The sequence below is a fragment of the Schistocerca serialis genome, chromosome 2 (assembly GCF_023864345.2).
Source record: "Schistocerca serialis cubense isolate TAMUIC-IGC-003099 chromosome 2, iqSchSeri2.2, whole genome shotgun sequence".
NCBI lineage: Eukaryota > Metazoa > Arthropoda > Insecta > Orthoptera > Acrididae > Schistocerca > Schistocerca serialis.
Genome location: NC_064639.1, coordinates 972449317 through 972466985, shown reverse-complemented (window position 1 = coordinate 972466985; position 17669 = coordinate 972449317). Strand labels below are relative to the sequence as shown.

General features: G+C 36.0%; 1 protein-coding gene across 3 annotated transcripts; it reads left to right on the top strand.

The window, feature by feature from the left end:
* The first annotated feature begins 102 nt into the window (after window positions 1-102).
* LOC126458371 (serine/threonine-protein phosphatase 2A catalytic subunit alpha isoform) lies at window positions 103-15353 on the top strand. 3 transcript variants are annotated; one of them, XM_050095346.1, is made up of 7 exons: window positions 103-233; window positions 439-549; window positions 957-1166; window positions 3697-3960; window positions 4875-5047; window positions 5496-5603; window positions 14547-15353. In XM_050095346.1, exons 2-7 carry the CDS (start codon window positions 448-450, stop codon window positions 14617-14619), a joined length of 930 nt encoding a protein of 309 aa, XP_049951303.1. In that variant the 5' UTR covers window positions 103-233; window positions 439-447; the 3' UTR covers window positions 14620-15353. The 3 variants fall into 3 exon arrangements, with proteins under 3 accessions (XP_049951303.1, XP_049951304.1, XP_049951302.1); XM_050095347.1 differs by having other exon boundaries at window positions 126-336; XM_050095345.1 differs by having other exon boundaries at window positions 126-365.
* Window positions 15354-17669: the final 2316 nt, after the last annotated feature.

Genomic DNA, 17669 nt, shown 5'->3' with positions numbered 1-17669 from the left:
TGAGTAATGACAATGTGAATCAAAATTAAGTATTAACATTCCTCGAGTAAATGCAGTACCGCTTATCGGGTAGTTATTTGTAACTGTAGGCTAATATATGGAAGTACTTTGTTATATAATCTTTGGTTTCAGTTTTGCTGGGACGGACGAAGAAATAAACGCTCGTAAAAAGACTACTAGAAAGAAAGATCGCTTACTAACAGTAAATAGCGGATGTTGATCGCTTCCGCGAAGTAAGCCAGCATATGCATGCTATTTAGTTACGTTATTTATTCGATATTATAGCAATTTCCGCGAAAATCGAATGTCAGCATTCAAACAGTGACGTCACCCAAGGTTCTAATCATCGGCCATTTTGAGTGCTGGTAGTATTGTTAACCTGTGTTTGTAGTTTGTTTTCAGTGTTTATAAGTAGTAACATTGATTACGTTTCTGTAGGCCTGCACAATGGAAGATAAGGCATCGTTGAAAGAATTGGACCAATGGATAGAACAATTAAATGAATGCAAACAACTGACAGAAAGTCAAGTAAAAACTCTCTGCGAAAAGGTAAGTGAATTTAAGCATAAATGCCCCTGCGTTAAGAAATCAATAGATGCATTCACACATCAATGTTATTTCATAGCTGTATTGAGTTAAAGGCCTGTGCGAAACATGAAGCCCGATAAAACGTTAGTTCGTGCAGCATTCACATTTAGACCTATGTTTAGTGTGGTACTAGTAACTGATTAGTTTGCTGTGGTACTGCGTACAGTGACATCTTTAAGAAACTGTGTTAACGGTTCTTGCATTTAAATCTTGTTGCTAACGTGTTCGGATCTTAGTCTAGTGTTTAGAAATTCATGGTCAAGAATTTAGTGTCTGCGCTATAATTTTTAGTACTTTCGTAGAGTTAACTGTTTTGAGCCCGTAACGTAGAAAATGTATTATGGTGTGATCTTCAACTGTAATTTCAGGCGAAAGAAATATTGACAACAGAGTCCAATGTTCAAGAAGTGAAATGCCCAGTGACTGTTTGTGGCGATGTCCATGGACAGTTCCACGACTTGATGGAACTGTTCCGAATAGGTGGCCGCTCTCCAGACACAAATTATCTTTTCATGGGAGATTATGTTGATCGTGGCTATTACTCCGTGGAGACAGTGACACTTTTAGTTGCTTTGAAGGTACGTGTTATTTTTTTTTTTTAAATTTCTGTGCACAATTATTAATGTTATGTTGAAAATGAAATAGTGATATCACCCTACCACACATAGCAATTGTTACAAGAATATAAAATAGGACATAATTACTAAGAGCCTGTAATAAACAAAAAAAATTAATTCAGGTGCTTAGTGTATCAAAGCAATCCAACAGATTACAATGAAAGTGGTATTTATGCGAACCATAGTCATAAGCTGTAAAATTATTGCCACATGTTTTCAGCAAAAATGTCTGTTTTATGATTGCCATCAATGGATTGTACATCTAATTTTTCGTACACATTTTAGTTGTCTGTGAAGTTTAGTTACACATTGCGAACAGTGTTCTTTTGTTTAATATAGTGCAAATGTGCTTCCATTAGGCCAACCATTGATGGTACGAGAGTGTATTGTACGCCTACCTTGGTGCACATTGTAGACTTGTCTGTTCTGATTTAGGCTTTTTGTAATTTATCTTGCAGTTTTTATAAAGAAAAGTGCATCAAATATGGTGCAGACATTAGGCTACACTGCAGTGCAGTGTGTTACCAGAAACCTTGTTGTGCAGTCACTTTCATTGGCTTTACTAACTCATGATAACTTTATCATCTTACAACCAAACCTAGACTTTGGACTTCATACTGGTCAGTCCATGACCACTTAATGATTGAAAGGAGGACTGTAGTCATAGATCTGTTTTTGAATGTTGTTTTCCCACTTGTAGGCCCAGTAATCAGTAGCCACAATTTACCTTAATTACTTTGGTCTATTTCTGTGCAAATTTTCAGTTCCCATTTTATGCTTTTCACGCCAGAATCAAAAAGGTTCCCCCCCCCCCCCCCCCTCTTAAGAAAAGGAACTGAACATTGAAAAGTAGGCATTAACTGCAAAACAACTTAATTTCAGTTACCCTTTTGCAAATACATGTTTCCTGAATGTAAATGTTCCAATTTTGGTTAACGATGTACAATTATCTTAATGTATACACTGTAGTGTGGTATTTTTAATCGGAAGGATTGAAGAACACTGTATAACATGTCTCATGTGGCTAGTGGTACGGCTTACTTATTAGTCATTGAACCATTCAGTACGACAGTATTGGGTATGTTATACACAGTGCATAAATAACAAATACATATGTAAAACAACAAAGCAGAATAGAATTAGGCAAAGATAAGACAGCCTGATCAATAGAACCATCCCAGTATTCGTGTTAGCAACTTGAGAAAGCCATGGCCAATGCAAGTCAGGATGGCCAGGCTGTGCACAAACACTGCTTCCCCAGAATCCCTGTCCGGTAGGTTCACTGGCTTAGCCACCTCGGTACATGAATAGAAAAGAGAACCACATATACCTTGTCTATAAAGATATTACTGACTTAAAAAGTAGTCTAAAAAGTGATATCACTAGAACACAATAATTTTTTGTATTACACTTCTGATAAACCAAACACACAACACATTACATAAATATGCTGAAAAGTGTAGCGCACACACACACACACACACACACACACACACACACACACACACACACCTGCCGATGCTATACCCTTCACAACTGACCTTGCACTAAATTCCTTCTCCGAGGAGATGTATTGCACTGCACCTGACCCTTCTCTGTTCATCTCCTTTTCCCCTCTCTCTGACCTGGAGCCTTGTTTATTAGAATTGCAAACAAAACCTTGATTGTGAATTGAAGTTGCTTAAAATTAATGGTTAAATCGGTTGGGATCATTGGTACACGGGGGATGAGAGAGGCCTCTCCAGCTGCTGGATCTGCTACGATACTAGCTTTAGTGACAGTATCCTGCTTAGTTTTAATCTGCGAATGGGTAGGATTAAAAAGTTATAGACAATACAGATTCCATAGTAGTATTCTAATCATAAGCCACTAAGCCATAAGTATGACTTCTCTATTTTCTGTTAAAACTGACTGCGAGGCAGAAAATGAAACCACACATTTTCACAGCACAGCATTTTATCTCTCGTCATTTTAAAATTTGTACATTGTTCTTCAAAAAAATATATCATCTGTATCTGTATATAGTAGTATAGATAAAGCTGTGAAGAAATGGTAGTTCACAGTGCACAATAGATTAAGTGGCTGGAGGTGCAGTTGCATACTAAAGGGATTACTTGGGTTGAGAGTAATAAACGTTAATTTTACAAGTGTGTAATGAATAACAAAACCGTTGAAATCACAGGAACTACAGATCTTTGTAGAAAAGGAGCAAGTTAAATTTATAGTATATTTTTGCATTGTTATTGTAGTTTAAAAATTTGCCAGCTTTACGAGCAAGTGCCTTTATTAATGATTGTTCACAGAAACATGTGAGATGTAAATTGATTTTTTATCCAAAACTGTGTGTAAAAAGATCTTGAAAAAGATGTCTCGTTCCTTTAAGGATACTTAAATATAACCGTATTACATTTTAAGAGCTGCATAGTGGTTAGAACATTAAACAATCATCCCATAGAATCGAATGATGCATATGACTGTATCTCCCTTGCAGGTTCGTTATCGAGAAAGAATAACTATTCTTCGTGGCAATCATGAATCACGGCAAATCACACAAGTTTATGGCTTTTATGATGAGTGTTTGCGCAAGTATGGTAATGCTAATGTGTGGAAATTCTTCACGGATTTGTTTGATTACCTGCCTTTGACAGCCCTTGTTGATGGGCAGATTTTTTGTCTGCATGGTGGCCTTTCACCATCAATTGATACGCTTGATCATATACGGGCGCTTGACCGCCTTCAGGAAGTTCCACATGAGGTAAGTGATATTAACTTGGATATAGAAATTACCTAATTACTGTCTAATGAGTGAAGGAAAAACGTGGTGCAGAAAAAGGCTATAACTCAAGAGTATCGTTGCTTATCCATCATTTGAGATAACCTGAACTGTTGTTTGTAGGTGTATATAACCTTTTGAATAGAAGTTTGTAATATGAAATTGAATCTCAGTATTGGGGGGGGTATTGGTTCTAAATTACATATCTCAGTTGCGGCAGTTTGGGCGGTGGTGGCTGTTGTGGCAGTGTTTGTTGTAGTAGTAGTAGTAGTAGTAGTAGTAGTAGTAGTAGTAGTAGTAGTAGTAGTAGTAGAAAACATTGCTGAATATAAAAGCCACCGAAAAGAATATTTTGTCATGGGATGTGATCGCTGACTTTGTTTTCAGTTGAAACTATCATAAAATGTTAACAAATAACCCTCTACACTGGCCACCATCAGAATCAAAAAAGGAAAGGAACAAATGGTTATGGCATCTTTCATTTTATGTTTCTGGTGGTGGCCAGTGTAGGCTGATACCATGTATCATTTTGAAGGGTTGTTTAATTGTGTAATATGGAAATAAATGTTACAAAAGCTACTTAATATTGGACATGAAGGTAATTGTATGAAAGTTGACAATGATGTAAAACAGCATAGGCAGATTGTATGCTCCCACTTCTAGTATCAGGTTAAATGAAACTTGAACACAGTGACCATCTTGCTGTGAAGAGTATAATATCCTCCCCCCCCCTTTTTTTATGCAACATGTTTAGTAGACCATCCATGTTTCAACTACAATGTACTTGTTGCATATATGAAATTTTCTCTTCACTTTGCAACATCAAAAATTTAGGATTCATTTCTTGTTACATGTTTGACAGTTTGGTGATATGTCATTCCTTTATGATTTGACAGGGTCCAATGTGCGACTTGCTTTGGTCTGATCCGGATGACAGAGGTGGTTGGGGCATATCACCTCGTGGAGCCGGTTACACCTTCGGACAGGATATTTCGGAGACATTCAATCACTCAAATGGCCTGACACTGGTGTCTCGTGCACATCAACTTGTAATGGAAGGCTATAACTGGTAGGAAAATTTGTGTTGGTGGAGATTGTAATACCAGTTGTGTGTTGCAAAAACTTGACTATGTGTAGAATTAATTGAATACAGCATTTCCATAATTTATAAAAATCTTAAAATTGTATGCAAAATGGACTATACTAGATGAACTGTGGGTGATAAAGTTTTAAATTGGCATGATGGTCAGAGGGGACTGTTGATACAGGATACTGTGCAATATTGTAGCAGTTGTCTGCATTGTGGGCTGATGAAAATGCCAGAGCTGTCAGACTCGCTGTGATCAAAATACAGAGATGAAGAAATGCGCATCTACAGTATTTAATAGGTTGGAGGGTGTGAAAGAGATGATGATTACTGCATAGGACTTTTCAAATTTGAGTATGGTATTTGATGATTATAAATTAAGTTTAATGAAATAAAAACATACTTTCTGAATCAAAGTTGTGTGTTTTAGGTGTCACGATCGCAATGTTGTTACAATCTTCTCTGCTCCAAATTACTGTTACCGTTGTGGGAATCAAGCGGCTATAATGGAACTGGATGATGCTCTGAAGTACTCGTTGTAAGTATCACTGCTACACAGAGAATTTATTTTATTCTGAAAAAATGGTATATTGTTTTATAATCTTAAAATTAGCGACTATGCTTTATACCTTTGTTGGCTTAAATGTAATTGTCTGAAGAGACTGGTGTGTTGAAGTAGGATTCACTCAGGGCTACAAAAAGAGTCCCCACATAATGAGTGATACGTCTCTCAAACAAAATGGTACTAGAATTAGAAAAGTAATAGTGGGCACAGATTAAAGAGCAGGGTGGAAGATTTACATATAAGCTAATCAGTCTTGCATTTGAGAGTATAAAAGTTCTGACATTTACAAGACTCTTCACTTTCTTTTGCCAAACTGGGTGTCCTGCACATGTTTCCAATATACGTTTTTGAATATTTGTGGAATGCATTGTACGCAACATACTGTAGTAATTATGTTAATGAAACAATGTTGCGTGCTGCCTGCCTGATGCTTGTGATGATACAATCACGAGGAGTCTGGACTTTGAGAAGAATAGGTTTCGAACTCCAGGTAGCCAGCTTGATTCTTATTTTACATGAACAGGTCACACTATTTTCATTTATTACTTCCACATGAAATTGACTGTTTTTCAGTGATTCGATGCTTTCATAAATGTGACCTGTAGTATATACACGATAGTTCTCAAAGGTAACTTTAATTACAGTAAATAATAATACTACTGTGGGCTCTCAAATGCACCTCCTTACATGTTCTGAAAAGAGGTCACTCCTACAGAACATAAAATTTATTTCCTTTAGATATATCGTAAGTTTTGAGGAACCGTAATGCTTCAAAAAGACCAGTTCCCTGTCACAAACAGTGTGTCTTTTTATTTAGTACTGAATAAAATATCATGGTACACCTATAGAGAGAAAAGCTTCTGTCCATGGATCAGCATGGATTTCAAAAATGTCACACATGTGAAACTCTGCTTGCTGTTTCCTCATAAGATGGCAACCATTGCAGCATGCAGATTCTGTATTTCTAGAGTTATGGAAAGCATTTGACATAGTTCCAAAGTGCAGGCTGTTAATGAAGGTCCGAAGCATATGGAATAGGTTTTCAGATTGTGAGCGACTTAAGACGTTGAACACAACACATTGTCCTAAATGGCAAGTGGTCATCACAGGCAAAGAAAATATCAGAATTCCTACAGGGATGTGTTATAGGACTGCTCCAGTTTGTATACCTGAAGGATCTGTCAGATAGGATGAGTAGCTATCTGCTACTGTTTACTAAGGACACTGTAGTATGTGGCAAACTGTCATTGTCAAGTGACTGTTGGAGGATACAGGACGGCTTGAACAGAATTTCTGTTTGTTGAGTAGCTGCTTGATCTAATGTGGAAATATGTAAGATAATCCAGGTAAGTATTAAAAAAAAAGATACTCGTGTATGCTTGAGCGTAGAGTTGATGATGGGCTGTTTGACAACAGACATTATGAAATATCTAGTTGTAATGTTGGAAAACGACAGAAAATGAAACAAGCACGTAAGATGTGGGAAGGTGAATTTTCGACTTTGATTTATTTGGAGAACTCTGGGAAAGTGTAGCTCATATGCAAAAGAGCAGTACACTTGTATGACCCATTCTTGAGTGTCTGGTATCCCCACCTGGTCAAATTAAAGGAAGACATTTGCAATTCAGAAATGCTCCAAGAGTTCGGAGCATTTCCAAACTTCCAATGAGAATTCTTTACTGTGAAACAGTATTGAGAAAGTCTTGGGAACTGGCATTTGCAACAGACTGCAGCATGGTTGTGCTGCAACTATTGCAATTCTTGTTCGACAAAGTGACGATAAGTTTCTGCCCTTACCGTATTTACTCGAATCTAAGCCGCACCTGAAAAATGAGACTTGGAAGTCGAGGGAAAAAAAATTTCTCGAATCTAAGCCGTACCTGAAATTTGAGGCTCGAAATTAAAGGGAAGAGAAAAGTTTTAGGCCGCACCTCCAAATCGGAACAAATTTGGTCCATTGTAATATGAGACACAATTTAGATCGAATGAATGATGATACGGCTAGTTTGGTTCAAGTCGTAAGCTTAGCAGTTAAGCTTTACGAGGTAGCCAGTGCTATGCGTCAGGCGCTCCGTCCGTATTTATATGGGTACCCTTCCTTTTTTACGTCGTCTGGTTTGAATTGATTGCTTTTTTTTCTTTGATCTGATAAGTGCTGTTTTCTTTGTTATAGGTGTTTACGTCACTCTTAGCTGAAAATGCATTACTGTACTGTCGTGCATTGTTTGTTGCATTCTGATAATGAGTGTTTACGACCTGTCGGCACTCGCGGCATGGCTTGCTTTTGTGCGCGCTACCGCTGCTTACAATTTAAAAAAAGAGAGAGGTATCGTCTCATTAGTGAAACAATGGCAAGAGACTGCTGTTTGTTGTTACTTACACCGCTCCTTTCTTTGATAATGATCAACAAGAACCAAATAATAAAAACTGCGTATGATAGCTGTTCTGAACGAGAATGTAGGGAAAAATTTTTCTCTGTTTGAAAATCTTTGCAGACACCTCTTTACTAAAGCTTCCTGGCAGATTAAAACTGTGTGCCCGACCAAGACTCGAACTCAGGACCTTTGCCTTTCGCGGGCAAGTGCTCTACCAACTGAGCTACCAAAGCACGACTCACGCCCGGTACTCACAGCTTTACTTCTGCCAGTACCTCGTCTCCTACCTTCCAAACTTTACAGAAGCTCTCCTGCGAACCTTGCAGAACTAGCACTCCTGAAAGAAAGGATATAGCGGAGACATGGCTTAGCCACAGCCTGGGGGATGTTTCCAGAATTCTGGAGACCTCTTTACTACATTACATTCTGCACACAAATTAGTCGTCTTGGATTTAAAAATCTAGTCAATTGCCGTGCTTCATTTCTGACTCTATCACTATTAGGCATAAGAATAATACGAATATAAACATGACATGATATGTATATTCTTCCACGTTTGCTGTTGTCTCACTCTAGTTTCGTAGTTTATTATGCAGACGGGATTTAAATGAGATGGCAGCAAACAAAAAAAAAAAAAATACAGGGCAAAATGTTTATATTCGTATTATTCTTACGGTGAAGAGAATACTGCATGTGATTCACAATTCATAAAAGTTCCTATTAGCAACCATCTCTTCTCACAGGTAGGAAAAAATGCAGAACATATAGTTGGCAATATTGACAACATCCAACAGTCTTGCCAGTCGGATTTTCGTAGTAGATTTAAATGCTGCTACATTCTAAGATAAACAATATGGAAACTCGGGGAAGAGAAAAAAAGCTCGTCTTCCACCTTTCCTTCTCTTTTTTGAGCTACATATATTCGACAGCAGAAGTTAGTTGTGGCGGCACCTACCAACATTTTTCAGAACTTCTGCTTACTTTGCACTCGATTCTAAGCTGCAGGCGGTTTTTTGGATTACAAAAACTGGGGAAAAAAGTGCGGCTTAGATTCGAGTAAATATATTTGTTAATATTTGCTTGGTTTCATTTCCTATACCTGAGGTGTAAATTGAATGATACTTGAGCCTTCCAATTGCCTCTGGTAATGTGTCCAAATGATTGTCTGGCTACCTTTTACATAGATGTCTGCAAGTAAATTTTGCACCTTGGTATACAATGAGTACACTGGTTAAAAACTGGTTCAGTATGTTGTCATATTATACTTCTCGTGATTACAAGAAAACTAACAAAACATTAGAATTTTTCTCTGAGTTGGTGAGTGATTTATTAGGGCAGTTATTCGTGTTTTAAGAAGAAACGATCGGCTTCTCTCTCTCTCTCTCTCTCTCTCTCTCTCTCTCTCTCTCTCTCTCTCTCTCTCTCTCTCTCTCTCTCTTCTCTCTCTCTCTCTCTCTCTCTCCCCCCCCCCCCCCTCTCCCTGCTGTATTAAAGACTTTTTGAATGGACCTTTTTTTTAATGGTGAGTCATTCCATGTCAAATCAACACACTTTAAATAAAAATTTTACCTCACCGTCTTAGATTCTGCTGAAAGTTGGTATACTTATAATGGGTGCTGAAACTAAGAAAAATACCAAATTTCAATTTTTTACCTCAAGCCATTCCTGAAATATGGTCATGTAACTTTTCAAAAGCTGACCAAAAATGTGTGAACGGACTTTTTTTAAATTGCGCTAGGAGCTGCCCTAATTGAGCTAGAGAACTGGGAAAGGCGTCATTTTGCAGCATTTTTCATGCTCTTGCAAAGTGATAGACATAAAAAACATAGCTTCTAATTAATAACCTTTTTCAAAATGGTAATTAATAGTTTGATTTAATTTTTTTACAAAAAGTACATAATTGAAAATATTCAAAATATTTCCGTAACTACTTCATACTGTTGTAAATCACATGGCAGAATATAAATGTGGGATGATGATGGGTTCATTGTTAAAAAAAAAATTATTCTGGACTCTTGTTTTTTCACTAACGGCCCTAGTTTGACCAAACTGACATTTAAGGTAGTTCTTCAGTAGAGGACAGTATACATAGGGCTTGATGTCTGTACAATAATTCAGAGACTGGACCCATTGTTGAGATGATTTTGTCTGCATTGTTACCTTCTAAGGCTTTGTGTGCCTACAGTATTATTGTGCACTGTGGCTTTAGTGCAAATCAATTGTTACCTCTGTGTTGACCAGTCTGTATCTATTATATTTAATAGTTCATTTTCAAGTAAATCTATTCATTGAACAGTTTATAAGTGGTTTTTGTATAAATATGGAACCAAGTAAAAAGTGCAGTGCTGTAAGAGTGCAGTGTTGTAATCCGTTGAAGTCAAATCATTTTATTAGAGAAAAACTGAGAAATGTCACAACATGGATGCCCAAATTATTTCCTCAAATACCAAGTGGTGCCAAGATTTGTGATAAATGTAGGAAAAATGTAACCATCAGTGATGAAAGTGTTGAAGAAGAATCTTCTGGATCAGATACAATCATCAGAGACCAAGACCCTGACTTCCCTCCAACTTCAGTAGCTGTTAAAACATTTAACACAACACTTCAAGAACTAGGCGAGTCCCCAATTGACGAGAGAAAGCTAACATCTAGGCATTATGCCAAATCAAAAGTGAAGAAAATCTCGTCAACGACGCGTAAACTTTTTGTTGCTCCTGAAACTTCGTCAGATACTGATATATCCGTTCTTGAAAATCTTGAAAGAAACTTTAAAAATTCTCTAAGTAGAGCAAAAAACTATGATTCTTACAAGTTTACCTGAAAAGTGGAGTGTCAGGAAAATGAGGGAATGTAATGCTCCTAATTACATTGTTCGGCAATCCAAAAAAAAATTTTGAAAGAGAGAGCATTCATGGAAGGTCCAAACCCAAAACCAGGGAATTGCTTACCAACAGAAACTGTCAAAACTGTACATTCATTTTATAAAAATGATGAAGTTAGCTGGGCAATGCCAGGTATTAAAGATTGTGTGAAAATTACAGAAACAAGTGTAAATAAAACAAATATATGAAAAAGACTTATTTTGTGTAACCTTAAAGCAGCTTACAAACATTTTAAAGACAAGTTTCCTAACATAAAAATAGGTTTCTCTAAATTTGCCGAGTTGAGACCAAAACATTATGTATTAGCTGGCTGGAGTGGCACACACACTGTCTGCGTGTGCACAACTCACCAAAACATAAAATTAATGATAGAAAATGCCAAACTAAGTACAGTAACAAACAGCAGCTTAAACAGTTATAAGCAGTGCATTGCAAAAATGCTTTGCAACCCATCATCAGTTGATTGCAACATGGGAAACTGTGAATACTGCCCAGGAGAAACTGTCATATGTAAAATTTTAAGACACTTTCCATGAAAACTTAATTGAACAAGTTCAGTTCCGACAGTGGATATCAGTTGACTGATGTAATCTGGAAATTGTTCAGAAAACTTCTGAAGAATTCATAGATTTATTTTGTAGTAAGATGTCGACTTTGATTCGGCATGACTTCATTGCCAAGCAACAACGAACATTCCTTAACTCCACAAGAGAAAACCTTATGGAATCTGAAGTAGTTGTCATATGTGATTTTTCAGAAAATTATAGTATAGTTCTACAGGATGAAGCTCAGAGTTTCCACTGGACAAGACATCAGATTACCATTCATCCTTTTGTTATATATTACAAACAGAAAGACAAAATTGAGTATATGAGCTTTGTCATTGTTTCTGATTGCCTGGAGCACAATACAACTGCAGTTTACACCTCTCAAAAGAAGCTAATTTCATATCTAACAAATAAATTTCAAAAGATCCAAAAAATATATACTATTATTCTGATGGTTCTTCCGCTCAGTATAAAAATAAGAAAAACTTTCTGAACCTTTGCCTTCATGAGGAAGACTTCAACATTAAAGCTGAGTGGCACTTTTTAGCCACAGCACATGGGAAAGGGCCTTGTGATGGAGTAGGGGGTTCAGTAAAGAGACTGGCAGTTCATGCAAGTTTGCAAAGGCCATACCAAAATCAGATCCAAACCGCACGAGATCTATTTGAGTGGGCAGTAGATAATATAACAAATGTTGATTTTGCATATTCCACTCAAGAAGACTATGCTGCTTCAGAAATATTCTTAAAAAGCCGACTTGAAGAGGCATTGACAATCAAAGGAACACAGCAGTTTCACGCTTTCATTCCCAACACTACATCAAAATTAATAGTCAAATACTTCTCAGGTGATATGCCGAGTTGGGAGAGGGAAGTAACTACATCACCAGACAAACTGAAGTTACAAGATGTATCAGGCTATGTCACCACTGTATATGGCAAAAACTGGTGGCTTGGGTACATTTTAGAAAAAAAAACGAAGAACTTGATGAAATGAAAATAACTTTTCTTCATCCATGTGGACCAGCTAAGTCATTCTCTTATCCTGCTCATGCAGATGTCCTGTGGGTGTCAGTTGTGGATGTTCTCACAGAAGTGAATCCATTTACTCTGACAGGGAGAACATACATTCTTAATGAAAGTGATGTAAACCAAACCCAGTCAGCTTTATTTAAATGTAATATGTGAAGTTCCAAGACAATTTATTGGGAAACTACTTTCAACTCGAAACTTAATTTTTGTCTCAGGTTAGTGTTAATGTATATTTTATAGAAAGTTGTTTCAAAATTATTGTTAGTACCTATTGTGTTAAATTTAGCTATGTACAGATACCCGTTACTCAAAAACAAGCATTACGTATTTAATTTGTTTACTAGTTCCATTTCAAACATCATGGACCAGAACTATTATGTAAATACTTGTACTTATTCATACTTTATTTCAGTTTTTAGTTAAATGCTCAATTTCTTGTTTTTGTTATATCTGTTGATATACTGTTAGTGAAGTTGTATGAAATTAAAATAAGCAGTCAATTTAATTATAAAATATGCTGATTAGTTTTGGTTTAATAAGGTGATGTTTTGATATTTCTAATACTTTTTTTTTATTTACCTTTCAGTATATTTTAAAGAAATTCCTGTTTGTTAAAGGTAAATTTGATCAAACTAGGGCTGTTTTTTTTAACAATGAACTCATAATCATCCCAGATTTATATTTAGCCATGTGATTTACAATAGTGTGAAGTAGTTATGGAAATATTTTGAAAATTCAGTTATTTACTGTTGTAAAAAAATTAAAATTAAATCAAAATATTAATTAGTATTTTGAAAAAGGTTATTAATTAGAAGGTATGTTTTGTTGTATATCCCTGGAAAGAGCATGCAAAATGACACCTTTCCCAGTTCTCTAGCTCAATTAGGGCAGCTCCTAGGACAATTTAAAAAAAGTCCATTCACACATTTTTGGCTGGTTTTTGAAAAGTTTACATAGCCATTTTTCAGGAATGGTTTGAGATAAAAAATTGAAATTTGGTATTTTTCTTAGTCTCAGTGCCCACTATAAGTATACCAACGTTCAACAAAATCTAAGAGGGTGAGGTGAAATAGGTGTGTTGATTTGTCATGGAATGACTGGTGAAATGGTAGTGTGCAGGAGAAGATACTGTGCTCTCTACAGTGCAGCGTGATTATTCATTTTATTTCAACACTACAATTGTTTTGCAAATTGCTGCAGTTATGAAACTAAGAATGAGCAGAGGTCATGGCTACATACTGGAGGTTAGCTTTTCTTAAATAAGATCTATTCATAAAGAATAACTCCCAAAAAAGAAATTTAATGATGAAGCTTCCTGCAAGATTGACTGTACTAGGCTAGGACTGGAAACCAGACTCTTTCATTTCTTACACAATACTCAGAAAACATACTGATACTTTAAATACCTTGATGCAAATCATTACAAACTATAATCAGTAAATGTGTTGCTTGTTCAGTGTGTAATGCTGATCCCACCTGAAATAAATCTTGATTGTAGAGATCTGTGTGGTATAAACCTGGGAGGCTTAAAGTAAAAACATGATTAGCGTAAGTCCGAATAACAGTTGCAACTTAGTTGAAGCTGAGATAGGAACTGCGCAGAAAATAAATTTTGTGGTAATTGTCAAATTTTTCGTCCATAGCTGGATTTGCTCTTTTTAGAGAGGAAAGTGACTTTGAGGTAAGCAGCTTTACTCCAAATTTGAATCCTTATTAGGTTTTTATTTTTATTTATTTATTTTTTGTCATGTGGCAGGCACGATGAAATCACCCTTCATGTTGTTCAGTTTAATGAACTGAACTGATTGTTAAACAAAAGCTTGCAGCTCCAAGTTTCCATAAAGGCTTTATTCAAATTGTTTGCGTTTTTTCTTTCTTTGTTAAAAAAACTGCATCATCTTGTGTCTCTTTATAAAGATGGATGCTGCAGGAGAACAAATTTTTTATTGCACAATACATTACATACCTCGGCTGTTTAAGAAATTTTTTTCATATATTGTATAAATAGTATGTGTAAATACCTGATTTAAAAACAGTTTGCGAAATGAATAGTACCGTGTAACACTTGCTTTTCTTGCAGCCTGCAGTTTGACCCAGCTCCGAGACGTGGAGAGCCTCATGTCACACGGCGGACACCAGATTACTTCCTCTAGGTTGCTGCTATTGCTGCTGTTGCACTTCACCTCATCCAGTCACATACATTACATATATACATACATACCATATTATATATACATATATAAATAAATACTGTGCGTGTCCCTGGTGGTACAGTAAAATCTCGTTACTGCATGGTGTTCCTGATTATTTTTCTCCTGTTCCTTCTGTGTGAATATTTGGTATTGGAAGTGTGTGGACTAGGAATTCCTGTTAGGTCTCCACCTTTCCTTTCCACTGCATTTTTCCACAGTCGACTCTTCTGGTGAAGTAGGAGTGACGGACTTGTTAAGAGATGCTGTAACGAGATCATACTGTGCTGTTGCAATTACAGAGGCTCTATTATGTTGATGTGCCTCTTTTGAACCATGCTGGAAGGAGGGGGCCATCTGCATAGCATTGTAGGATTGTACCTATTCATCTCCAGTAGCAAAATATGACTGGTAAATAATACGTGAGTTTGCTGCTGTGTTCATTCTGAGCAACCTGGAGAGTCGCCCATGGCTGAGGGATGTCTTGCGGAATGCTGATTTCCCTGCCTGTCTGATGCGTTTTAGGAGTAGTCCTTCTAAGTGGACACACATTCTTTTGTTTTCTACAAACTTTCCATGTATTGATTGTATTGTAAACTGAACGCTGTGTTGCGTATTGTATTATTAGTTATTATGACTCGTAAGAGTTATCTTTTTAAAATTGCATAATGATGCATAATAAATCTATTGTATTTGCACAGTGTCTTGATCACATCGACTCCCCTTGCCCTAGGCCTTTCTTCTTGAGAATACAGTCTGTTTAAATAATTTTGACAGTATTTTAAATAATTCTCATCCACACTGTTCACATTACAGTTTTTATTGTTATATACAAGAGGCTGTAAGTATTACCTGCCTTGAAGGAATTTATTTAATGATTTTTTTTCTGTCTTTGACTCAGTTTTCCTACTTTATTGACTACTTTTGTAAAAATAATTAATTATCCTCATGTAAGAACTCATATTTTTATAATTTTGTTTTAATTTATCATTTTATTAATTGGCAAGGCAGAGTCTTCTCTGCTGAGAATGTTATAAATGTTTATAAAATATGCTGAAAACTGTAAACTTATGTTTCCTTTACTCAAAGCAATATCTTTTCTACTTCTTCACTATACTTTGTATTGGACATTCCCAGTACTTTCGTCTGTCAAATTTTCGTTCATGTGGTATATTTTAATAATACTCTACGGCACTAGTTTTGCACTTTGTCACAGTCAGTATCCAGTGTGGTAAATGCTGATATGCTATTCAAAAATGTTTTCAGACTTTGAGAATTCCTATGTTTCCATTTCTTTGTATTATTTTATTGAAATACTATGTGAATTTTGATTAAGAATACTATTTTTTGCTTTGGCAGTTCTAACCTGTTAGTCATCGTGTACCAAAACCCAGAATGAACATGTTGATGAGAATGGGAATGTGTGTTTTGAAGCATGTTTCATATTTGTTCCTAATAGACTCACCCTGTAAGTTCCTTGAATTGCCATGTTACTGTAATGTGACCTTTTAGGAGAGTAATTCTGGTTCATAGATAATTTGTAAGTAGGCAAAGAGATTATAGGAAATAAATTGTGAAATTCTTATTAGAAGGGCACAGTTGATGTATCCTGCTCACTGAATGCTTGCTTTGCTTTTGGAAATTCACATGTTGTCTTAATCTATCCATCGATGTGGCAATACCATTTCATATATGGAAAATTGATGTGATCTGTTAGAAGTTATTGATCTTCACTCCCTCTGCAATTTTTGTTGTTTGTTTTCCATTTCTCATTTAACATTGTTTTGAAGTATACCGTATGATTACCTGTTGCACAGCTTCTCAAACAGTTTAAATTATCACTATGGTTGTTGCTTGCACTTCCTTTGATTTTTATTTCCTTCATATCTCTTCTTTTTCTGCATCTGCTGTGCTTATTAGTGTTCGCAAGTGAGCAATGCAGTGGAGTAACAAATATGGGCTGATGTATGATAATAGCCATTCTGACGTTATATATATTTGAGCATCATGCACATGAGTGGCGTAACTTGCATGGATTTGTTAAAATGTGACTGCACACTAACAGGTGATGTGATAATTTGTGCAAACATTCGTTTGCAAAACACAAGCTGATACTCGCATGCTTCACAATATTTTTGATGTGGTATAACCATGACACCAGTATCATAATTAAACCTCGTGCAAATAACAATTTTAGTAACATATTAGAAAATGACTGGTCAGTATGACAAGTAACTTGTATAGAAAACTATTGTACAAGGAGAGGCAGCAGTCTTTTCGTAACAGGAAACATATTTGAAATACAGTGTTACAAAATATTTCTCTTTTGTGGACTTTCATTGGCATCTCTTGGAAATGATTAGTCTGGTGAAAAAATGCACACCGAAAAACTGATATTTTTGGTACACACTTGCTTTAGGCTTCTCTAATTTTGAAACTTTCTTTAGTTGTTACGAAAGTAGGTGACCAGTGTTGGAAGTTATTTCTGTGCCATCTGTTTTCTGAATCTATTTTGTAAACAGCAGTTTCTACTGTGTTTCTTTTATACCATTTGGTCATACTTGCGTATATATGATTACTGCCATTTTGCTGGATAAACAAAAATGAGAAAGCCGCGTGACACCAAGCTGCATTTTAAAATACCCGTTTTAATAACCAGTATTTAATTTTCAAAGTGGAAAATTTGAAGAATAGACAAAATAGTTCCTTGGAATTAGAATGTGTAATAACCAGAACACATTATACCATCCACTCCTGTTAGCCAAATACAAAGGTTATGAAGGTAGCAAAGCTCTATTTTATGCAAAGATAGGGAAAATTTTTTTGTGTTTGGGGAGGGAAGGGGGTTGGTTTGTTCACAAGACAGTTAATTCCTGGATTATAGAGGATTATTGAAATAAATCTGTGGCTGTCATTTTTATTTAGGTATTTCCACATTTGATTAGTGTGTTAAGATTTAATTTTGATATTAGTACTAATTTCTCTAGAAGGAAAACAGTCCAAAAAAGAGGTGC

What these genes read in the sequence shown, in the direction of transcription:
- LOC126458371 (XM_050095346.1), top strand. Translation starts at nt 448, where the DNA reads ATGGAAGATAAGGCATCGTTGAAAGAATTGGACCAATGGATAGAACAA. An exon ending in TAAAAACTCTCTGCGAAAAG is followed by an intron (nt 550 to 956) that starts GTAAGTGAATTT and finishes CTGTAATTTCAG; the next exon opens with GCGAAAGAAATATTGACAAC. An exon ending in CACTTTTAGTTGCTTTGAAG is followed by an intron (nt 1,167 to 3,696) that starts GTACGTGTTATT and finishes TCTCCCTTGCAG; the next exon opens with GTTCGTTATCGAGAAAGAAT.